The 25,124-nt window shown below is 48.1% G+C and overlaps 1 protein-coding gene across 1 annotated transcript in view; it reads right to left on the reverse strand.

Moving 5' to 3' along the window:
• The window catches only part of cdc42bpb (CDC42 binding protein kinase beta (DMPK-like)), a 49,946-nt gene that overhangs the window by 17,364 nt on the left and 7,458 nt on the right, over nt 1-25,124 (reverse strand). The window contains 27 exon segments of the mRNA XM_034149396.1: nt 85-224; nt 2,017-2,153; nt 2,354-2,459; nt 2,579-2,647; nt 2,841-2,903; nt 3,169-3,248; nt 5,032-5,117; nt 6,779-6,927; nt 13,508-13,613; nt 13,685-13,809; nt 14,474-14,563; nt 14,566-14,581; nt 14,666-14,872; nt 14,874-14,905; nt 15,001-15,111; nt 15,818-16,060; nt 17,288-17,421; nt 17,510-17,614; nt 17,720-17,804; nt 17,806-17,958; nt 20,248-20,496; nt 20,926-21,126; nt 21,610-21,703; nt 21,986-22,110; nt 22,112-22,135; nt 22,391-22,486; nt 22,841-22,924. Coding sequence (XP_034005287.1) covers nt 85-224; nt 2,017-2,153; nt 2,354-2,459; nt 2,579-2,647; nt 2,841-2,903; nt 3,169-3,248; nt 5,032-5,117; nt 6,779-6,927; nt 13,508-13,613; nt 13,685-13,809; nt 14,474-14,563; nt 14,566-14,581; nt 14,666-14,872; nt 14,874-14,905; nt 15,001-15,111; nt 15,818-16,060; nt 17,288-17,421; nt 17,510-17,614; nt 17,720-17,804; nt 17,806-17,958; nt 20,248-20,496; nt 20,926-21,126; nt 21,610-21,703; nt 21,986-22,110; nt 22,112-22,135; nt 22,391-22,486; nt 22,841-22,924 — 3,110 coding nt within the window.

A 25,124-nucleotide genomic window follows, 5' to 3' on the forward strand; every position in this document is an offset into this window, starting at 1 on the left:
CTGAGATCCAGCACCAGACTGGGTCAGCTTAGGTGGGGTTACCTGAGATCCAGCACCAGACTGGGTCAGGTTAGGTGGGGTTACCTGAGATCCAGCACCAGACTGGCCACCACCCCTGGCTGTGGGGTCTTTCCCTCTGGGACGTCGTACAGGAACAGTTTGCAGTCAGAGACCAGAGCGAAGGCTCGCTGCCAGCCTTTCTTCACCCCGCTGGGCTTTGGGATCTGATGGAGACAAATGTCAATCAATCACAGTTATTTATAACCCTGACGTAGCCCCTGTAGGCTGTGCCCTCCCCCATGACTCACCCTGACGTAGCCCCTGTAGGCAGTGCCTCCCCCCCAATGACTCACCCTGACGTAGCCCCTGTAGGCAGTGCCTCCCCCCCAATGACTGACCCTGACGTAGCCCCTGTAGGCAGTGCCTCCCCCCCAATGACTGACCCTGACGTAGCCCCTGTAGGCAGTGCCCCCCCCCCCAATGACTCACCCTGACGTAGCCCCTGTAGGCAGTGCCTCCCCCCCAATGACTCACCCTGACGTAGCCCCTGTAGGCAGTGCCCTCCCCCCCATGACTCACCCTGACGTAGCCCCTGTAGGCAGTGCCTCCCCCCCCATGACTTACCCTGACGTAGCCCCTGTAGGCAGTGCCCCCCCCCCAATGACTCACCCTGACGTAGCCCCTGTAGGCAGTGCCCTCCCCCATGACTCACCCTGACGTAGCCCCTGTAGGCAGTGCCCCCCCCCCATGACTTACCCTGACGTAGCCCCTGTAGGCAGTGCCCCCCCATGACTTACCCTGACGTAGCCCCTGTAGGCAGTGCCCCCCCCCATGACTTACCCTGACGTAGCCCCTGTAGGCAGTGCCTCCCCCCCAATGACTCACCCTGACGTAGCCCCTGTAGGCAGTGCCCTCCCCCCCCAATGACTCACCCTGACGTAGCCCCTGTAGGCAGTGCCTCCCCCCCAATGACTGACCCTGACGTAGCCCCTGTAGGCAGTGCCCTCCCCCCCAATGACTCACCCTGACGTAGCCCCTGTAGGCAGTGCCCCCCCCCCAATGACTCACCCTGACGTAGCCCCTGTAGGCAGTGCCTCCCCCCCCATGACTTACCCTGACGTAGCCCCTGTAGGCAGTGCCCCCCCCCCAATGACTCACCCTGACGTAGCCCCTGTAGGCAGTGCCTCCCCCCCCAATGACTCACCCTGACGTAGCCCCTGTAGGCAGTGCCTCCCCCCCAATGACTGACCCTGACGTAGCCCCTGTAGGCAGTGCCCTCCCCCCCAATGACTCACCCTGACGTAGCCCCTGTAGGCAGTGCCTCCCCCCCCAATGACTCACCCTGACGTAGCCCCTGTAGGCAGTGCCTCCCCCCCATGACTTACCCTGACGTAGCCCCTGTAGGCAGTGCCTCCCCCCCCAATGACTCACCCTGACGTAGCCCCTGTAGGCAGTGCCTCCCCCCCAATGACTCACCCTGACGTAGCCCCTGTAGGCAGTGCCCTCCCCCCCAATGACTCACCCTGACGTAGCCCCTGTAGGCAGTGCCTCCCCCCCCAATGACTCACCCTGACGTAGCCCCTGTAGGCAGTGCCTCCCCCCCAATGACTCACCCTGACGTAGCCCCTGTAGGCAGTGCCTCCCCCCCCATGACTTACCCTGACGTAGCCCCTGTAGGCAGTGCCTCCCCCCCAATGACTCACCCTGACGTAGCCCCTGTAGGCAGTGCCCCCCCCATGACTTACCCTGACGTAGCCCCTGTAGGCAGTGCCTCCCCCCCAATGACTCACCCTGACGTAGCCCCTGTAGGCAGTGCCCTCCCCCCCAATGACTCACCCTGACGTAGCCCCTGTAGGCAGTGCCTCCCCCCCAATGACTGACCCTGACGTAGCCCCTGTAGGCAGTGCCTCCCCCCCAATGACTTACCCTGACGTAGCCCCTGTAGGCAGTGCCTCCCCCCCCATGACTTACCCTGACGTAGCCCCTGTAGGCAGTGCCTCCCCCCCAATGACTCACCCTGACGTAGCCCCTGTAGGCGGTGCCGATGCCCCTCTGGACGTCGATGCCTGCCGGCCTCTTGGCCTGCTCGGCTGGGATTGGACAGAGCGGGGGGGCCTGGTCCTTGCAGGAGGCGTGGCAGACGAAGGAACAAACTGAGGGAGACAGGAAGTGTTAATGAGAGACAGGAAGTCTTAATGTTACAATGGAGGTACAGGGTCCCTCAGTAAGACTGAAGCCCTACAGAGTGGAGGCCCTCCTTTGTGCACCAGTCAACCCTCAAACTAAATCCAGGTCCCAGATCTAAAGTTAGAGGGTCTGGACCAGGTTTATCTGCAGTGCTCTTCAGGTGTACCTTCACAGGCGAATCCCTGTCGGATGAGTCCCACCATCAGCGAGGTGCAGTGGGTGCACTGGGCTGGACTGGAGAAGGTCTTGATGCTCAACTGGTGAACTTTGGGCTGTGAACACATCAAAGTGTATTTAGAAAACCAAGATCACAAAGTACATCGGTATCAGTGCGTCTCTGGGATCCACTGACGATTCTTGGATCAACTGACGGACCAGGTTGATTGTTTACCTTTGGTGTGGTCAGTGAGCTCTGGGTGGGGGGGATGGGGCTCACAGGGACTGATGCCGGTCTCACTTCCTGTGGACATCGATCATATTGCATCTCACAAGCATCTATTTCACTGTTCAGCATTTCAGCCTACATTCAACCTTTAGCTCATCTTAGTCTATTAGACATGTAGGTATACACACAATAACAAACACACTAACACAAACACACACTAACACACACTCACACACACTCACACACAAACACACACAGTGAGACTGACCTCGGTGCAGGGCGATGGGGTTGTGGCCTCTGGTTTCAGGGGGGGGGACTCAAAGTCGGCGGTCTACAGGTCAAAGAGACACGTTAACAACAGCAGGGGTTAGCTTGTGTTAACGGCATCGGACAGCTAGCTGCCCCAGAGGATTGTGGGTAACTCAGGTCTTCCAGGAGAGCCAGCAGCAAGTAGGCGGAGCTAACTGACCAACATACACACCTGAGTGACATCATCGTCAAATCAAACTGTATGTAAACTTATATTTCAAGTAAAAACAGGATGCAGAACACAAGGAAGCAGGTGAGACAGACAGAAAGACAGACAGGTGACTCACTCTGAAGGTGAGGTCCGGGGCCAGAGGAGAAGTGTTGAAATATTCAAAGATAGAGTCCTGGAAGTCAGGGAGCTTCAGACCTGCAAAAAGAAGGGTCTATCTGTTATTAAGGAGAGACCTGAACACCTGAGAGAACAGGTGGACCTGAGAGAACAGGTGGACCTGAGGGAACAGGTGGCTCTGAGGGAACAGGTGGACCTGAGGGAACAGGTGGCTCTGAGGGAACAGGTGGCTCTGAGGGAACAGGTGGCTCTGAGGGAACAGGTGGCTCTGAGGGAAGAGGTGGCTCTGAGGGAACAGGTGGCTCTGAGGGAACAGGTGGCTCTGAGGGAACAGGTGGCTCTGAGGTAACAGGTGAACCTGAGGGAACAGATTGACTTGAGGGAATAGGTGGACCTGAGGGAATAGGTGGACTTGAGGGAATAGGTGGACTTGAGGGAACAGGTGGACCTGAGGGAATAGGTGGACTTGAGGGAACAGGTGGACCTGAGGGAATAGGTGGACCTGAGGGAATAGGTGGACTTGAGGGAATAGGTGGACCTGAGGGAATAGGTGGACCTGAGGGAATAGGTGGACTTGAGGGAATAGGTGGACTTGAGGGAACAGGTGGACCTGAGGGAATAGGTGGACTTGAGGGAACAGATTGACTTGAGGGAATAGGTGGACCTGAGGGAATAGGTGGACTTGAGGGAATAGGTGGACTTGAGGGAACAGGTGGACCTGAGGGAATAGGTGGACTTGAGGGAACAGGTGGACCTGAGGGAATAGGTGGACCTGAGGGAATAGGTGGACCTGAGGGAATAGGTGGACCTGAGGGAATAGGTGGACCTGAGGGAATAGGTGGACCTGAGGGAATAGGTGGACTTGAGGGAACAGGTGGACCTGAGGGAACAGGTGGACTTGAGGGAATAGGTGGACTTGAGGGAACAGGTGGACCTGAGGGAATAGGTGGACTTGAGGGAACAGGTGGACCTGAGGGAACAGGTGGACCTGAGGGAATAGGTGGACTTGAGGGAATAGATTGACTTGAGGGAACAGGTGGACCTGAGGGAATAGGTGGACTTGAGGGAACAGATTGACTTGAGGGAATAGGTGGACCTGAGGGAATAGGTGGACTTGAGGGAATAGGTGGACCTGAGGGAATAGGTGGACCTGAGGGAATAGGTGGACTTGAGGGAATAGTTGGACTTGAGGGAATAGGTGGACCTGAGGGAACAGATTGACTTGAGGGAACAGGTGGACTTGAGGGAAGAGGTGGACTTGAGGGAAGAGGTGGACCTGAGGGAAGAGGTGGACCTGAGGGAACAGATGGACTTGAGGGAACAAGTGGACCTGAGGGAACAAGTGGACCTGAGGGAACAGATTGACTTGAGGGAACAGATGGACTTGAGGGAAGAGGTGGACTTGAGGGAAGAGGTGGACCTGAGGGAAGAGGTGGACCTGAGGGAAGAGGTGGACCTGAGGGAAGAGGTGGACCTGAGGGAACAAGTGGACCTGAGGGAACAAGTGGACCTGAGGGAACAGATGGACTTGAGGGAAGAGGTGGACCTGAGGGAACAAGTGGACCTGAGGGAACAGATGGACTTGAGGGAAGAGGTGGACCTGAGGGAAGAGGTGGACCTGAGGGAACAGATGGACTTGAGGGAAGAGGTGGACCTGAGGGAACAGATGGACTTGAGGGAAGAGGTGGACCTGAGGGAACAAGTGGACCTGAGGGAACAGATGGACTTGAGGGAAGAGGTGGACCTGAGGGAACAGATGGACTTGAGGGTAGAGGTGGACCTGAGGGAACAGATGGACTTGAGGGAAGAGGTGGACCTGAGGGAACAAGTGGACCTGAGGGAACAGATGGACTTGTCTCACCTTTGTCAGAACGAGACACCTCTCTCTTCAGACTCTCTATCTGCTCCACCATCTCCAGACTCCTCTCTTCAGACTCCTTCAGCTTACTGCAGACAGACACACAAGACAGTTGATACTGTGTCTGTCTGTGTCTGTGTGTTAGGGGTTTCACAACTACCAATATTTACTAGTCGACAAGTTTTTAAAAATAGCAGTCGACTAGTTGTTACGTCATAATAAAGACACACAAAGAGAGGTGTAAAATGGTATTTTGTATTGCAATTCATACAGTTACATTAAACACTGTAACAAAGCATTTTAATTTGTGTTACATTCTGTTACATGGCTGATTAAATTAAAAACGGTAACTGGACTCACCACTGCAATCTAAAAACTCTGTTGAGAACATAAATGCAACGTAAATCCAGTGCGCATTGCGCAACACTGAACTCGCTGTATATCCTGACTGGCAGCATGACGGCCTGGTACGGCAGCTGCCCCGCCCTCAATCGTAAGGCTTTACAGAGGGCGGTGAAAACTGCACAGAACATCACCAGGACGGAGCTGCCATCCATGGAGGACCTTTACTCCCAGCGGCTCAGGAAGAAAGCCCTCAGGATTATAAAAGACCCCCATCACCCCAGCCACAAACTGTTCAGTCTGCTGCCGTCTGGCAGGCGTTACCGCAGCATCCGGACTAAAACCACCAGATTCAGAGACAGCTTCATCCCACAGGCCATAAGACTGTTAAACACCTGAACTTTGAAACAACATCCATAACATTCATCTGCTACTTAGTAATTATTTATCTATTTATCTAATATATCATTCCAATAGCTTGCATATAGACTCTTATTGCAATATTTCACTTTTTGTATTTACTATCTACTATTTACTTGCACTATATGTTTCTGTTTATCTGTGTTATTGTGTTGCTCTGTTGGAAAAGCCTGTGACCTAATATTTTCATCGGCATAACTACACTGTAGCTATGTTCGTATGACAAAATAAAGAACCTTGAAACCTTGAACCTTGTCACTGTCCTCCTTGATAACGATGTCCACCCTTCCAGGTTTTTTGGTTTGCGTTAAGGAAGACCAAAGCATCAACATGTGAGGGAAGGAGGCTTGACCGCTGTCGCGTGACAGTGTTGCCTGCCAGGGAAACCATCCGTTCACTTGGGGCGCTGGTGGCTAGCCAGGTAGCTCCTGGTGGCTAGCCAGGTAGCTCCTGGTGGCTAGCCAGGTAGCTCCTGGAAAGCTTGGCTAAACGGGGGAAGCGGTTTGTGTTTTGTGCCCACCACTCCAGAGGGTTATCCATTGTGGGGGTATGGGGGTGTCTGCTAGCAGTAATCCCGTAGCTCATCCGCGCCACTGTTGACCCGTGTTTTCTTGTTGCTCTCGAAATGAGGTCCAAACAGATGTTCAAAGGGGGGTGTTAGTGGAGCACGCTCGTGAACTTTTAGTGCCGGAGCTAAAACTGAAACTGTAGAGCGTATAATTGCGGCGCATAAGATGAGGACTTTGGAAGATTGCTGGAGCATTTTGCAGGACCTCAGCGCCAAGGTCGGCATCCTCATCTCCCACATTTGCCTCCATTTTGTTCACGACTAGTTGACTAGGGCCTACAGCGCAGAGTAGTGGTAAAGGTACTCGACTTGTCTACTGTGTGTGTGTGTGTGTGTGTGTGTGTGTGTGTCTGTGTGTGTGTGTGTGTGTGTGTGTGTGTGTGTGTGTGTGTGTGTGTGTGTGTGTGTGTGTGTGTGTACCTCTCCAGACTGATGTTGTTGGCCTTCACTCGTCTCACTTCCTCCTGGACGAGCTGCTTGGCTTTGATCTCGGCCTCCAGAGCCGACTGCAGCTCCAGCCGAGCCGACATGTCCAGCTTTTGGCTGCGACGCACCTTCCATAGGGGGTCCTGGGGGGGGGGCAGGGGCAGGTCATTCAGACAGCCAGTAACCACGGCAAAAACAGCACCAATCAGCAGCTTTCAGACAGCAAGCATGTAGCCATGACAAACGCAAAACATCAACACAATACCATATTATACCTGAAGAACCTGAGAGTTACTGAAGGACCTTAGAAGGACCCTGAGAGTTACTGAAGGACCTTAGAAAGACCCTGAGAGTTACTGAAGGACCTTAGAAAGACCCTGAGAGTTACTGAAGGACCTTAGAAAGACCCTGAGAGTTACTGAAGGACCTTAGAAAGACCCTGAGAGTTACTGAAGGACCTTAGAAGGACCCTGAGAGTTACTGAAGGACCTTAGAAAGACCCTGAGAGTTACTGAGGGACCTTAGAAAGACCCTGAGAGTTACTGAAGGACCTTAGAAAGACCCTGAGAGTTACTGAAGGACCTTAGAAAGACCCTGAGAGTTACTGAAGGATCTTAGAAGGACCCTGAGAGTTACTGAAGGACCTTAGAAGGACCCTGAGAGTTACTGAAGGACCTTAGAAGGACCCTGAGAGTTACTGAAGGACCTTAGAAGGACCCTGGGAGTTACTGAAGGACCTTAGAAAGACCCTGAGAGTTACTGAGGGACCTTAGAAAGACCCTGCGAGTTACTGAAGGACCTTAGAAAGACCCTGCGAGTTACTGAAGGACCATAGAAGGACCCTGAGAGTTACTGAAGGACCATAGAAGGACCCTGAGAGTTACTGAAGGACCTTAGAAAGACCCTGAGAGTTACTGAAGGACCTTAGAAAGACCCTGAGAGTTACTGAAGGACCTTAGAAGGACCCTGAGAGTTACTGAAGGACCTTAGAAGGACCCTGAGAGTTACTGAGGGACCTTAGAAGGACCCTGAGAGTTACTGAAGGACCTTAGAAGGACCCTGAGAGTTACTGAAGGACCTTAGAAAGACCCTGAGAGTTACTGAGGGACCTTAGAAGGACCCTGAGAGTTACTGAAGGACCTTAGAAAGACCCTGAGAGTTACTGAAGGACCTTAGAAAGACCCTGAGAGTTACTGAGGGACCTTAGAAGGACTCTGAGAGTTACTGAAGGACCTTAGAAGGACCCTGAGAGTTACTGAGGGACCTTAGAAAGACCCTGAGAGTTACTGAAGGACCTTAGAAGGACCCTGAGAGTTACTGAAGGACCTTAGAAGGACCCTGAGAGTTACTGAAGGACCTTAGAAGGACCCTGAGAGTTACTGAAGGACCTTAGAAAGACCCTGAGAGTTACTGAAGGACCTTAGAAAGACCCTGAGAGTTACTGAGGGACCTTAGAAGGACCCTGAGAGTTACTGAAGGACCTTAGAAAGACCCTGAGAGTTACTGAAGGACCTTAGAAAGAACCTGAGAGTTACTGAGGGACCTTAGAAGGACCCTGAGAGTTACTGAAGGACCTTAGAAAGACCCTGAGAGTTACTGAAGGACCTTAGAAAGAACCTGAGAGTTACTGAGGGACCTTAGAAAGACCCTGAGAGTTACTGAAGGACCTTAGAAGACCCTGAGAGTTACTGAGGGACCTTAGAAGGACCCTGAGAGTTACTGAAGGACCTTAGAAAGACCCTGAGAGTTACTGAAGGACCTTAGAAAGAACCTGAGAGTTACTGAGGGACCTTAGAAAGACCCTGAGAGTTACTGAAGGACCTTAGAAGGACCCTGAGAGTTACTGAGGGACCTTAGAAAGACCCTGAGAGTTACTGAAGGACCTTAGAAGGACCCTGAGAGTTACTGAGGGACCTTAGAAAGACCCTGAGAGTTACTGAAGGATCTTAGAAAGACCCTGAGAGTTACTGAAGGACCTTAGAAAGACCCTGAGAGTTACTGAGGGACCTTAGAAAGACCCTGAGAGTTACTGAAGGACCTTAGAAGGAGCCTGAGAGTTACTGAAGGACCTTAGAAAGAACCTGAGAGTTACTGAAGGACCTTAGAAAGACCCTGAGAGTTACTGAAGGATCTTAGAAAGACCCTGAGAGTTACTGAAGGACCTTAGAAAGACCCTGAGAGTTACTGAAGGACCTTAGAAAGACCCTGAGAGTTACTGAGGGACCTTAGAAAGAACCTGAGAGTTACTGAGGGACCTTAGAAAGACCCTGCGAGTTACTGAGGGACCTTAGAAAGACCCTGAGAGTTTGGGTTAGGGTTAGGGTGAGTTACTGAACAGGGTATATGCAGGAATCCTGAAGTCAAATGTAAAACCTTTTAAGACCTTTTTTAAGACCCTTTCCATACATTTTAAGACCTCATCGCCACTTGGAGTTTTAACCGGTTACCTTGGCGACACACTTTACCTCACATTGACTATATACAGTATTGATTGTCCTTCCTCCTGATCTTCCAACCATTTGGACGCAGACTTGCATTTCCCCATATCGATGTTGTTTAACAACCGGCGTAAACGGACCTTCACGCTATCAAGCAGTGAGCGTGCGATGTAAAAAATTCCACGCGCTCCGCGCTCACATTATGCTGGGCCCACGTGCCTTAGCTGCTATGACTCCATCCTAGGGGAAACACTGGACACTCAATTGGGTCTTAAAAAAGGCTCAAACACCACCCAGCTGGAACGAAGCGATCATATCTGCAATACCAAAAGAAGGAAAGGATCAAATGGAGCGTGGATCATTCAGACCAATATCTGTTCTGTGGATCACAGGCTTTTGACTTCCATCATGGCCAGACGATTAGAACAACTCCTGCCTAAATTGATCCACAATGACCAGACAGGTTGTGTTCGACAACGTCAAACACAAGACAACATACGAAGGACACTACATATCATAGACCACATTCAAAGAAGTCAAATTGAGGCAATGGTGATAAGCGTGGATGCTGAAAAGGCTTTTGACTCGGTAAATTGGGATTTTCTCTATCGAGTTCTACATAGATTTGGTATACATGACACAATTATTAAAACTGTACAGGCATTATACAACAAGCCTGCTAGAATGAAAGTTAATGGATATTTGTCAAATAGCATTACCCTCGAAAGAGGCTCGAGACAAGGCTGTGCATGGTCACCGCTACTCTTCGCGCTATACTTGGAACCATTGGCTCAATAAGACAAAATGAAGAGATTGGGGGAATTACTAATCACAAGCTGGCTGGCTACGCGGACGACATTTTGTTTTTTTTGGCTCAACCAACAAACTCTCTCCCTAAATTGATGCAATCACTTGACCAACATGGCCGACTGTCAGGATACAAGGTCAATATTGCTAAAACACAATTGCTTACTTACAACTACAGCCCACCAGGTGCAATTAGAAATAGATACCCTTTGGCATGGCACACCGAGCATTTCAAATAATTAGGCGTTATAATACCAAAGGATCTTTCAGAACTATCAGAATACAATTACCCACATTTAAACAAAAAGATGAAGGAGGACATAGCTCGATGGAACCTAATCCCTTTCTTTAGTCTCAGCTCAAGAATTGAATCCATCAAATTGAACATACTGCCAAGACTACTTGATTTGTTCCAGACCTTACCAATAGAGATTAAACAAAAACTATTTAACGAGTGGGACAGAATAATATCAAGGTATATATGGCAGGCTAAAAGACCTAGCATTTGATTTAAAACTTTACAATTATCAAAAGAAAAGGGGGGGTGGGCTCTACCTTCCCTTAAGGAGTATTAGCGGGCAGCACAGCTGAGGCCATGGTATGCTGGTGCCATCCATCGTATGATGCCCAATGGAGAACCATGGAGAACATATGATCCATTCCCATACAAGCAATCATAGCTGGCAGCGACCTACAGGGCTGCAGACATCACTTTGAGAACCCACGGGTACAACTGAGTCTGAAAGTATGGAAAACAGTCATAACTGAGTATAAAGTATACATTTATTGGAACTAACAAAGCTTCAATGATTGCCTATAAAAACAACATTAAACATTAAATAATCAGTTGCATTCATTTCTTATGGCTCGATCTGCAGCTTCTCCAGAGTCATTTCTTATGAGTACATTTCTCCACAGGCCAACAACAACTTCAACAAAACTATTTCCCTCAAAGAACAAACCAAACACGCTCTGTTGTCGAGAGAAAGTGCAGAAGGAAACATGTGAAGTCAGTGTGCTGCTCTGTGATGCTAGTTCAGATACTTGGCATCTCATCTTGGGTGCAAGGTCATCAATGTTTGGGGTCAGGCTCTGAGCTGAGGAGACCCTCAGTTTGGGGTCAGGCTCTGAGCTGAGGAGACCCTCAGGATGGGGTCAGGCTCTGAGCTGAGGAGACCCTCAGTTTGGGGTCAGGCTCTGAGCTGAGGAGACCCTCAGGATGGGGTCAGGCTCTGAGCTGAGGAGACCCTCAGTTTGGGGTCAGGCTCTGAGCTGAGGAGACCCTCAGGATGGGGTCAGGCTCTGAGCTGAGGAGACCCTCAGGATGGGGTCAGGCTCTGAGCTGAGGAGACCCTCAGGATGGGGTCAGGCTCTGAGCTGAGGAGACCCTCAGTTTGGGGTCAGGCTCTGAGCTGAGGAGACCCTCAGGATGGAGTGAAGGTGCAATATACCGGAGGGCCAGATCTAATAGAAATTAGAAATTATCCTGCGGGCCGAAATTAAATCCACCACGGGCCTGATTTGGCCCCCGGGCCTTGAGTTTGATCACCATCAGTGTGGTCTATAGAGAACCGCAGTAACGCGTCCTAAAACCCGGAAGTAAACTTCTTCGAATCATAAATCTATCGATCATAAATCTATCGATTAGAAAATGATAAAAGTAGGGTAGACGTGTGGAGATTATCCGACTGAACAAAACGTGATCCGTCTCTTCAATGCGTCTCAACCACAGACCTTAGTTCCAGCTTCCTAAATCCTCTGGAGAAATCGCATTTTTGTCGAAGGAACCGGAAGAAGTTTACTTCCGGGTTTTAGGACGCGTCACTGCGGCTCTCCATCACAAACTGGAACTACTTGTGTCACGATGGAGAAAGTGGACTGATTCCGTAAAACCTCAAAGGCCAGATTTTATTTTGACAAACGTACGATTTTACTGTGAAGTCCTGATCACTCTCTAATGTTCCTACTTTTCACTGAAGTCCTGATCGCTCTCTAATGTTCCTACTTTTCACTGAAGTCCTGATCGCTCTCTAATGTTCCTACTTTTCACTGAAGTCCTGATCACTCTCTAATGTTCCTACTTTTCACTGAAGTCCTGATCTCTCTCTAATGTTCCTACTTTTCACTGAAGTCCTGATCTCTCTCTAATGTTCCTACTTTTCACTGAAGTCCTGATCACTCTCTAATGTTCCTACTTTTCACTGAAGTCCTGATCTCTCTCTAATGTTCCTACTTTTCACTGAAGTCCTGATCTCTCTCTAATGTTCCTACTTTTCACTGAAGTCCTGATCGCTCTCTAATGTTCCTACTTTTCACTGAAGTCCTGATCTCTCTCTAATGTTCCTACTTTTCACTGAAGTCCTGATCGCTCTCTAATGTTCCTACTTTTCACTGAAGTCCTGATCTCTCTCTAATGTTCCTACTTTTCACTGAAGTCCTGATCTCTCTCTAATGTTCCTACTTTTCACTGTGAAGTCCTGATCTCTCTCTAATGTTCCTACTTTTCACTGAAGTCCTGATCGCTCTCTAATGTTCCTACTTTTCACTGAAGTCCTGATCTCTCTCTAATGTTCCTACTTTTCACTGAAGTCCTGATCGCTCTCTAATGTTCCTACTTTTCACTGAAGTCCTGATCTCTCTCTAATGTTCCTACTTTTCACTGAAGTCCTGATCGCTCTCTAATGTTCCTACTTTTCACTGAAGTCCTGATCACTCTCTAATGTTCCTACTTTTCACTGAAGTCCTGATCGCTCCCTAATGTTCGTATTGTTCGTACTTTTTACTGTCTTTATTTTATCTTTGTGCAAAAAAAAAGAAAAAGGCATTTCGGACAGACAAACTGAAAATGTACAATTATTATGTCTTGAAAAAACACTGTAATTGTTTGCTGCCAAATGTCAATAAAAAATATATTAAAAAAAGAAAAAAAATAAATACCCCAAACTAAATGAAGGACCCTAGGAGTACCTGAAGGACCCTAGGAGTTCCTGAAGGACCCTAGGAGTTCCTGAATGACCCTAGGACCCTAGGAGTTCCTGAAGGACCCTAGGAGTTCCTGAAGGACCCTAGGAGTTCCTGAAGGACCCTAGGAGTTCCTGAAGGACCCTAGGAGTTCCTGAAGGACCCTAGAAAGACTGTAACCCATGTTTTGTGATTATGAGTGACACACATGCCAGCCAATAGCCATGCAAGCTTCTTTGAATGTGAATCCTGATGGGCTGGAAGCAGTGACCGACACACTCACCCTCCTGTCTCCACCAATAGGAGGCCAGGGCTTCTTAGGAGGTGTGTCCACTCCTGACTCAGGCTGAGACGGCAGATTAAAAGATACACACACACACACACACAATAACTGATTCACTGTAAGGACACTCTTCCTCTTTCTATTTAAGAGAGTGTGTTTGTGTGTGTGTGTGTGTGAGTGTGTGTGTGAGTGTGTGAGTGTGTGTGTGTGTGTGTGTGTGTGTAAGTGTGTTACCAGAGGTCTTGTTCCCACACTGGAGCTCCTCAGAGTTTCCAACTCCTCCGTCATCTTGGTGGCCAGAGCCTGAAGGTAGCCTCGAGCATCCTTCTCATCGCTCACCCTGAACACAGACACATGTTAATAATACAAATAATAATACATGTTATTTATAGAGCGCTGACCCTCCCTCACCACTGGATGATCTCAGCGATCTGCGCCTCCCAGTGGCTCACGCTCTCCTTCTTGGACGACAGATCCTGCAGCTCGTCCTCCAGCTGACGGTTCTGAGCCGTCAATTTGTCCACAAATGCACACAGCTGTAAGAAGAAGAAGAGATGCCTACTGAGCATGTGCTGAACCACCAGAGACTCACTGAGCATGTGCTGAACCACCAGAGACTCTCTGAGCATGTGCAGAACCACCAGAGACTCACTGAGCATGTGCAGAACCACCAGAGACTCACTGAGCATGTGCTGAACCACCAGAGACTCTCTGAGCATGTGCAGAACCACCAGAGACTCTCTGAGCATGTGCAGAACCACCAGAGACTCACTGAGCATGTGCAGAACCACCAGAGACTCACTGAGCATGTGCAGAACCACCAGAGACCTCTGAGCATGTGCAGAACCACCAGAGACTCCTGAGCATGTGCAGAACCACCAGAGACTCTCTGAGCATGTGCAGAACCACCAGAGACTCTCTGAGCATGTGCAGAACCACCAGAGACTCACTGAGCATGTGCAGAACCACCAGAGACTCACTGAGCATGTGCAGAACCACCAGAGACTCACTGAGCATGTGCAGAACCAACCAGAGACTCTCTGAGCATGTGCAGGAACCACCAGAGACTCTCTGAGCATGTGCAGAACCACCAGAGACTCACTGAGCATGTGCAGAACCACCAGAGACTCACTGAGCATGTGCAGAACCACCAGAGACTCTCTGAGCATGTGCAGAACGGGAATGGAATTGGTTTATCACCTTGTCAGTTTCTGCCGTCAGTTTGGGGTTGTCTTGCGTCAGCAGGTGCTTCTCTCGCTCAGACTTCTCCTTCAGCGCAAGAAACAGCTTCATTCCATCTCCAGGTGTCTGAGGCAAAAACACAAGCTGCTTCAGGACCACTTACGATAGAGACCCCCTCACCTGTCCCCCCTCACCTGTCCCCCCCCTCACCTGTCCCTCTTGTCCTTGTCCAGCCGGTCCCTGAGCTGCAGCAGTTCCTTGGTGGCGGACAGCGCCCCCCCCTCAGCCTCCTGCAGGTCTTTCCGGTGGTTCTTGAGGTCGGAGGAGTGGGTCGAGTCTCTCCTCAGCAGCTCCTCCTCGTAGAAAAGAACCTTCTTATCGAGTTCTGCCTTCAGACGCATCAGCTCCTGCTGGGACCCCCCCCACTGCCCCCCCGCGGCCCTGCAGAGACTGGGACACAACCAGCTTTAACATTAAATACAACAGTCTGTTGTGTACCTTCAGACCCTGTGTGTGTGTGTGTGTGTGTGTGTGTGTGTGTGTACCTTCAGACCCTGCAGCTCCTCCTCCAGCTGGCTGCAGAATCCCTCACTGTGCTCCCTCAGCTTCCTCTCCTTCGAAGCCTCGGCCTTCGCATCGTCCAGCTGAGCCTCCAGCTGAAAAACACAAGATGCTTTTATTCTGAAGGTCTGACAGACAGGAAGTGAGTGAATCGTCCAGCTGAGCCTCCAGCTGAAAAACACATGATGCTTTTATTCTGAAGGTCTGACAGACAGGAAGTGAGTGAATCGTCCAGCTGAGCCTCCAGCTGAAAAACACATGCTTTTATTCTGAAGGTCTGACAGACAGGAAGTGAGTGAATCGTCCAGCTGACAAACACACACTGCTTTTATTCTGAAGGTCTGACAGACAGGAAGTGAGTGAATCGTCCAGCTGAGCCTCCAGCTGAAAAACACATGCTTTTATTCTGAAGGTCTGACAGACAGGAAGTGAGTGAATCGTTCAGCTGAGCCTCCAGCTGACAAACACACACTGCTTTTATTCTGAAGGTCTGACAGACAGGAAGTGAGTGAATCGTCCAGCTGAGCCTCCAGCTGAAAAACACATGCTTTTATTCTGAAGGTCTGACAGACAGGAAGTGAGTGAATCGTTCAGCTGAGCTTCCAGCTGACAAACACAATTATTTTAAGATAACTGGGAATACTTTAGTAGATATTTATTATTAGTTTCATTAATTTGATGAGCAGTGGGTTGGCCTAAGGGGAGGGGCTTAACATATATAAGGCTCTGGCCACCAATCAGGAGTCTGATGGTATGCAGACAGGTGAGTTATTCCCCCCCCCTCGTTTTTTTATAACTCACCTCTTTGCGGATTTTCTCGGTCTTGCGGATCTCCTGCCTCATGGCGTCCATCTTCCCCAGCAGGGCGTCTAGCTCCTCCTCTTTGTCTCGCAGCTGACGGCTGATTCGCTGCTTGGACGATCGCAAGTCGGCCATCTTCTCCGACAGCTCTGAGAACTCCTGCAGCGCCAACTTCCTCTGGGAATGTGCGTCCTTTAAATCCTTCCCCTGGGAACGCAGGCGCTCCAGGGCCTCCGCCAGCTGCTGCAATATACATATTATATACATATTATACACAGGAGATTCATGTGTTCACACAGGAGATTCATGTGTTCACACAGGAGATTCATGTGTTCACAGGAGATTCATGTGTTCACACTGGAGATTCATGTGTTCACACAGGAGATTCATGTGTTCATACAGGAGATTCATGTGTTCACAGGAGATTCATGTGTTCACAGGAGATTCATGTGTTCACAGGAGATTCATGTGTTCACAGGAGATTCATGTGTTCACAGGAGATTCATGTGTTCACAGGAGATTCATGTGTTCACACAGGAGATTCATGTGTTCACAGGAGATTCATGTGTTCACAGGAGATTCATGTGTTCACAGGAGATTCATGTGTTCACACTGGAGATTCATGTGTTCACACAGGAGATTCATGTGTTCACAGGAGATTCATGTGTTCACAGGAGATTCATGTGTTCATACAGGAGATTCATGTGTTCACAGGAGATTCATGTGTTCACAGGAGATTCATGTGTTCACAGGAGATTCATGTGTTCACAGGAGATTCATGTGTTCATACAGGAGATTCATGTGTTCACAGGAGATTCATGTGTTCATACAGGAGATTCATGTGTTACAGGAGATTCATGTGTTCACAGGAGATTCATGTGTTCACAGGAGATTCATGTGTTCACAGGAGATTCATGTGTTCACACAGGAGATTCATGTGTTCACAGGAGATTCATGTGTTCACACAGGATGCATGTGTTCACAGGAGATTCATGTGTTCACAGGAGATTCATGTGTTCACACAGGAGATTCATGTGTTCACAGGAGATTCATGTGTTCACACAGGAGATTCATGTGTTCACACAGGATGCATGTGTTCACAGGAGATTCATGTGTTCACAGGAGATTCATGTGTTCACACAGGAGATTCATGTGTTCACACAGGATGCATGTGTTCACAGGAGATTCATGTGTTCACACAGGAGATTCATGTGTTCACAGGAGATTCATGTGTTCACAGGAGATTCATGTGTTCACAGGAGATTCATGTGTTCATACAGGAGATTCATGTGTTCACAGGAGATTCATGTGTTCACAGGAGATTCATGTGTTCACAGGAGATCCATGTGTTCACAGGAGATTCATGTGTTCACAGGAGATTCATGTGTTCACAGGAGATTCATGTGTTCATACAGGAGATTCATGTGTTCACAGGAGATTCATGTGTTCACACAGGATGTATTTCAGTACCTTGTGCACATCCTCCTTCTCCAGCCTCAGGGTCTTCAGCTGGCGCTCCAGGGTCTTGAGTTTGGAGGCGGAGCTCTCGTAGTCCTGCCTCAGAGTGACAGCCTCCTCCAGCTGGTGCTCCAGCCTATCAGAGTCTAGCAGAGAGAGAGGGGCGGGGCTTACTGCAGGGAACACATCAGAAAGAGGCACATCAGGGTTCATCAACTCTTCCTGAACTCTGACCTGCCAGCTTCTTCCTCAGACGCTCGATCTCCTCGTTCAGTTTCTGGATCTCTTTGTCCCGACCCAGAGTTCCCCCCCGAGGAGCCTGCAGCGCCTGGGTGGACTCTGAAATCAGAGGGGGGGGGGGGGGGGGGGGGGGGGGAGAGTAGCTACTTCCTGTTTCTCCCACAGGTCAGAGGAACTACTTCCTGTTTGGCTTCAGCGTCTCACCCTGCAGTTTGCGGTTCAGCTCCTGTTTCTCCTGCTCCAGGCGGCGGATCCTCCTCTCGAACGCCTCCACCTCCTGCCCCCCCCCCTCCACTTCCTGTCCCCCCCCCTTCCACCTCCTGCCCCCCGCCCCTCCCCACGGAGCGGCGGTCGGCGAAGCAGCTGTCCGTGGTGTAGGTGAAGCCAACGAAGGGCAGGTGCTGCCCGGTGAAGCCGCTGTGAGACATCGGAGGGTTGATGTCCTGCAAAACATCAACATTACATTCATTAGAAATATCGTATGGTAGTTCATACTGTGATCGCCCTCTGTTTAATGTATACTACACATATACTCGTATGGTAGTATTCATACTGTGATCACCCTCTGTATAATGTGTACTACACATATACTTGTATGGTAGTATTCATACTGTGATCGCCCTCTGTTTAATGTATACTACACATATACTTGTATGCTAGTATTCATACTGTGACCCCCGTCTGTATAATGTGTACTACACATATACTCGTATGGTAGTATTCATACTGTGATCCCCCTCTGTATAATGTGTACTACACATATACTCGTATGGTAGTATTCATACTGTGACCCCCCTCTGTATAATGTGTACTACACATATACTCGTATGGTAGTATTCATACTGTGATCCCCCTCTGTATAATGTGTACTACACATATACTCGTATGGTAGTATTCATACTGTGATCACCCTCTGTATAATGTGTACTACACATATACTCGTATGGTAGTATTCATACTGTGACCCCCCTCTGTATAATGTGTACTACACATATACTCGTATGCTAGTATTCATACTGTGATCACCCTCTGTATAATGTGTACTACACATATACTCGTATGGTAGTATTCATACTGTGACCCCCCTCTGTATAATGTGTACTACACATATACTCGTATGGTAGTATTCATACTGTGATCACCCTCTGTATAATGTGTACTACACATATACTCGTATGGTAGTATTCATACTGTGATCCCCCTCTGTATAATGTGTACTACACATATACTCGTATGGTAGTATTCATACTGTGATCACCCTCTGTATAATGTGTACTACACATATACTCGTATGGTAGTATTCATACTGTGACCCCCCTCTGTATAATGTGTACTACACATATACTCGTATGCTAGTATTCATACTGTGATCACCCTCTGTATAATGTGTACTACACATATACTCGTATGGTAGTATTCATACTGTGACCCCCCTCTGTATAATGTGTACTACACATATACTCGTATGCTAGTATTCATACTGTGACCCCCGTCTGTATAATGTGTACTACACATATACTCGTATGGTAGTATTCATACTGTGATCCCCCTCTGTATAATGTGTACTACACATATACTCGTATGGTAGTAGTATTCATACTGTGATCACCCTCTGTATAATGTGTACTACACATATACTCGTATGGTAGTATTCATACTGTGATCACCCTCTGTATAATGTGTACTACACATATACTCGTATGGTAGTATTCATACTGTGATCCCCCTCTGTATAATGTGTACTACACATATACTCGTATGGTAGTATTCATACTGTGATCACCCTCTGTATAATGTGTACTACACATATACTCGTATGGTAGTATTCATACTGTGATCACCCTCTGTATAATGTGTACTACACATATACTCGTATGGTAGTATTCATACTGTGATCCCCCTCTGTATAATGTGTACTACACATATACTCGTATGGTAGTATTCATACTGTGACCCCCCTCTGTATAATGTGTACTACACATATACTCGTATGGTAGTATTCATACTGTGATCACCCTCTGTATAATGTGTACTACACATATACTCGTATGGTAGTATTCATACTGTGATCCCCCTCTGTATAATGTGTACTACACATATACTCGTATGGTAGTATTCATACTGTGATCACCCTCTGTATAATGTGTACTACACATATACTCGTATGGTAGTATTCATACTGTGACCCCCCTCTGTATAATGTGTACTACACATATACTCGTATGCTAGTATTCATACTGTGATCACCCTCTGTATAATGTGTACTACACATATACTCGTATGGTAGTATTCATACTGTGACCCCCCTCTGTATAATGTGTACTACACATATACTCGTATGCTAGTATTCATACTGTGACCCCCGTCTGTATAATGTGTACTACACATATACTCGTATGGTAGTATTCATACTGTGATCCCCCTCTGTATAATGTGTACTACACATATACTCGTATGGTAGTATTCATACTGTGATCACCCTCTGTATAATGTGTACTACACATATACTCGTATGGTAGTATTCATACTGTGATCACCCTCTGTATAATGTGTACTACACATATACTCGTATGGTAGTATTCATACTGTGATCCCCCTCTGTATAATGTGTACTACACATATACTCGTATGGTAGTATTCATACTGTGATCACCCTCTGTATAATGTGTACTACACATATACTCGTATGGTAGTATTCATACTGTGATCACCCTCTGTATAATGGTACTCACCGGGTTCTTGAGGACGTCGTCGTCCACGTCAAAGTTGGAGGTGTCGGTAGGCGACGACACGTCGGGGATGTACGGCGCCTCGGTGGAGCGGATGTTGTCCCAGTCGATGCCGCTGAAGAACGGGTGGCTCTTAAAGTCGGAGATGCCGTTGAGGCCAAGGCGGCGTTCCCGGGAACACAACAGGCGCTGGATCAGGTCCTTAGCGTCCTCCGACAGCTCGGTGGTGTGGGAGGGGAACTGGAAACGCTCCTGCAGACACAACACATACGGGGTATCAGAGGAATAATAGGTACCCATGGAAACAGGGTAAACAGTTAAACGTCTTAGTGAGAACAAGGACAGAACCGGATGATGCAAGAGTGACAAACGAGGACAAGTTCAGATTTAGAAAGCTGGAAGTAGGACGAGAGTCTGGAGACAGGTGACCTGGATCTGCTCTCAGAGCTTCATCAGAGAGAATAAAGAGAAAGCAACACTAGAGAAGTTATTAGGGCTGCCCCCGAATACACGACTTAAAGATAGTCGGCTGTTTATTATTAATATTAATATCATAATATATCATAAACATGTGACGATCAGTCGACCATGGCCTGAATGGACGCCCTCTGGTAGGAACATGTTGAGTGTTGATGTCAAGTATAACGGTGAGGGTTATAGACCTGCAGGCCTCAGACTGACCTCGTGGTTCATGATCTTGCCGTAGGTTTCCACCAGAGACTCTGCGTAGAAGGGCGTCTCCCCGTAGAGCATCTCGTACATGCAGACGCCCAGAGACCACCAGTCGCACTCCGGCCCGTAGCGACCCCTCCCGTCCTCCATCGCCTGCAGGATCTCCGGAGAGATGTAGTCCGGAGTGCCCACCGCCACCGAGGACTGCACCTGCACACCGCATAGAACCAGGTTACACTAAACCGGGTTACACTAAACCAGGTTACACTAAACCGGGTTACACTAAACCGGGTTACACCTAAACCGGGTTACAATAAACCGGGTTAGACTAAACCGGGTTACACCTAAACCGGGTTAGACTAAACCGGGTTACACCTAAACCGGGTTACAATAAACCGGGTTACACTAAACTGGGTTACACCTAAACTGGGTTACACTTAAACCGGGTTACAATAAACCGGGTTACAATAAACCGGGTTACAATAAACCGGGTTACACCTAAACCGGGTTACATTGCTTCAGTCACCCACGGTGTCCCCCAGGGCTCTGTACTTGGTCCCCTGCTTTTCATCATTTACACCCCCCCTCTCAGCCACCACTGCTAATATACTGTATTATGATATAAGATACTGTATTGTAATATAATATATTATAATATAATGTTTGTGATGTGACTGTAGCTGGTTAGTTTACCGTTCCATCCTCCATCATTCGGAGACAAGATCCAAAGTCAGCGAGTCGAATGTGACCATTAACGTCCAGCAGGACGTTGTCCGGTTTGATGTCTCTGACAACGGAACACATCAAATCACCATTAAGTACAATTAATAACCATTAAAACACATCAAATAAGTATTAGTACCTGTGTATGTAGTTCTGCAGGTGGATGGAGTACTCTCAGTATGCAGTATTAGTACCTGTGTACTAGGACCTGTGTATGTAGTTCTGCAGGTGGATGGAGTACTCTCAGTATGCAGTATTAGTACCTGTGTACTAGGACCTGTGTATGTAGTTCTGCAGGTGGATGGAGTACTCTCAGTATGCAGTATTAGTACCTGTGTACTAGTACCTGTGTATGTAGTTCTGCAGGTGGATGGAGTGGATGGCCAGCACCATCTCAGCCAGGTAGAACTTGGACATGTCTTCAGGAAGTCGATCCTCAAACTTACTGAGCAGCGTCAGCAGGTCCCCCCCCCACGTAGTAATCCATCACCAGATACTGCAAATACACACGTTTGTTGTATAAATATGTGCAGTATTATGATAACCAGCTGTAGGTTCAAAGGCCTTTTCACCATATGCACAGCAGCTCCTCCTACAATACACCATCATGCTAACATATGTATATATATATTTAAGCAATAGCTCACGACAGGTCGTGGTATATGATCAGATTGCTTGATTTGACTTGTCCGTTTTATAAATATATATATATATATATATATATATATCTATATATAGCAGTAGTACTCACCAGGTAGTTGTCGTCCTGGAAGGCGTAGTGCAGCGTGGTGATCCACTGACTGTCCCCTCTGACCAGGACATCACGCTCCTCTCGGAAACACGCCGTCTGCACACATGTCAGAAGCAACACGCTAATGTTAGCATGTCACAAGCCACACACTACTGTTAGCATGTCACAAGCCACACACTACTGTTAGCATGTCAGAAGCCACACGCTAATGTTAGCATGTCAGAAGCCACACGCTAATGTTAGCATGTCAGAAGCCCCCTACATAAACGCTACTGTTAGCATGTCAGAAGCCACACGCTACTGTTAGCATGTCAGAAGCCACACGCTACTGTTAGCATGTCAGAAGCCACACGCTACTGTTAGCATGTCAGAAGCCACACGCTACTGTTAGCATGTCAGAAGCCACACGCTACTGTTAGCATGTCAGAAGCCACACGCTAACAGACTCACCTCTGCTCTCTTCAGCATCTCCCACTTGTTGAGGATCTTCATGGCGTAGACTCTCTCGGTGTGCTTCATCTTCACCACGGCAACCTGACAGACGTCAACAAAGTTATCATAAATAAATACAAACTTTTATTTTAGAAATGTCATCTGGAATCAAACTACACTCTAAATATTATTGTTAATACTATTATTTTATTATTTGCATTATTGTATAATGATTATTTGTATTATAATAGGAACTAGAGAATGCAATTCCTGAAGAAATTGCTAGTGGGAATGCTTTATGCTGAAAAGCTGACGCTAAACTGCTATGCTGAAATGTAATGTAAGAAGAAAGTGTAGAATTTAGATTGAAATGATACATGAACACTGGGGGCTTGAATGTGTGATGAGAAAAGAAAGTAAAAAGGCTTGGAAAAGCAGCAGAATATTTGAACTGCAAACTTTTGAACTAAATTGATGGCGAATGATCTGTCGCCATGCCAACGGCATTTGATGACATCCCATAATACGCTTAGATGCGTTGATGGCTGCATCGTTACCAAACCTGTGAAGTTTTGGGCCGTTTGGAGCATTTTCACTGAAGTTATGAGAAAACTGTGTTTCATGGCGAGCATTGTGTTGCCATGGCAACGGCATTTGAATAAATCTCAAAACTGTCCCATAGATGTCTTCACGGCTGGACTGTTAGCACACGTGAAGTTTGAGCACTTTTTGAACATTTTCATAGGAGTTATAGCGACATCGTGTTTTATGGCGAGGGATGCGTTTCCATGGCAACAGCCTATGGTGAGATCTCAGATTTGGCGTAAAGCTGTTGAGGCATGGACCGGTGATATACAAGCGAAGTTTGGGGGGCGATCGGACCGTGTCCATTGGAGTTACAGCGACATCGTGTTTTATGGCGAGGGATGCGTTTCCATGGAAACGGCATATGATGACACCCCATAATTGACGTAGAGCTGTTGAGGGCAGGACCATTAACCATTATCTGAAGTCTGCTGCTCTGAGCAGTTGGAGTTATGACATCATCGTGTTCCATGACACAGGTGTTTATATTTGAGCTAACGACGTGTCCAGAGATCAAAGGTTTCCATGGTGATCAGTGAGAGGAGAGCATTTTCATTGTTCTGAATGAGAGATAAACCTCTTACATGTGAACGTTTTGTTGAAGAACCGTAACAGATATCGGTGAAATTTCAAAGCGTGAAGCATCTCAAGGACCTTGAGCATCTGAAGTGTACTTTTTGTGTACTTTCGGGTCAATAATGTGGCCTTTTTGGCAGATTAACTAACCCCTAGATTCCACCGGGTCCATCTGCGGCGCGTTACGGGCGCTTTACGGGCGCTTTACGGGCGTGTTGCGGCTGCGTTGCGGCTGCGTTGCGGCTGCGTTGCGGCTGCGTTGCGGCTGCGTTGCGGCTGCGCCGCGGTGCTCACGGCGATCGCGGCCACTCTAGTCAATGGGTGCTATTCCACCACACGCGGCGCGTTACGGCTCAGAAGCGTCCCAGAAGCGGCTCGGCGCAGGGCTCCTCTAAAATTAGGATGAATCATATTTTTGACGCGGCGCAGCCGTAACGTAAGGTCGGGCAGGCAGGAAGTGGAACGGTCAGAGCATATATAGCATATATATATATATATAAACTAATTTTGCAGACCCTATCCCTCCGTAGTCTTTCAAGTAGGAGGAGAAATGCCAGCGTTCTCCTCCGGTTTACAGGCACTGTGTACATTATATATATAGAATAATTATGATGATGAATGCATTTCCACTAAAATACAGCAACACATCTTTGATTCATGTCGTTTATAACTGGAATATTACAGTTATTATTAACTTTGTCTGTACAAAGTAGCCTGTCCAGGAAATATGGCCAAATCAACAAAAACTGCGAGCCGGCAGGCAAGACGCTCCGCTTCTGAAATGCTTCTGAAACGCGCCTGGTAGGGTATGACGCCGGAGGAGGCCGGACCAAAACCGCGGCGCAGCCGTAACGCGGCGCAGACGGACCCGGTGGAATCGAGGGGTCAAGGTGTGCGGCTGCTGTGGTGGAGAAAGATGAGGCTGAACTTACAATGGGGTTTAATGGAGACATGTTGAAAGTTTTTGTCACTTCGTGCCCTCAAGAGGCATTTTGTTTAATTATTATGCTTAATGTTTTTTTATTTTTCAAGCTACGAGATGTTTTCCTACGTGTGTCATGACAAATGATGTCTCAGGAATGTAGGGTTTAGTTTAATAGTTTATTATTATATTCAGATTTTACCCGCTTTGTATTGTAAC

The sequence above is a fragment of the Trematomus bernacchii genome, unplaced genomic scaffold, assembly GCF_902827165.1.
Source record: "Trematomus bernacchii unplaced genomic scaffold, fTreBer1.1, whole genome shotgun sequence".
NCBI lineage: Eukaryota > Metazoa > Chordata > Actinopteri > Perciformes > Nototheniidae > Trematomus > Trematomus bernacchii.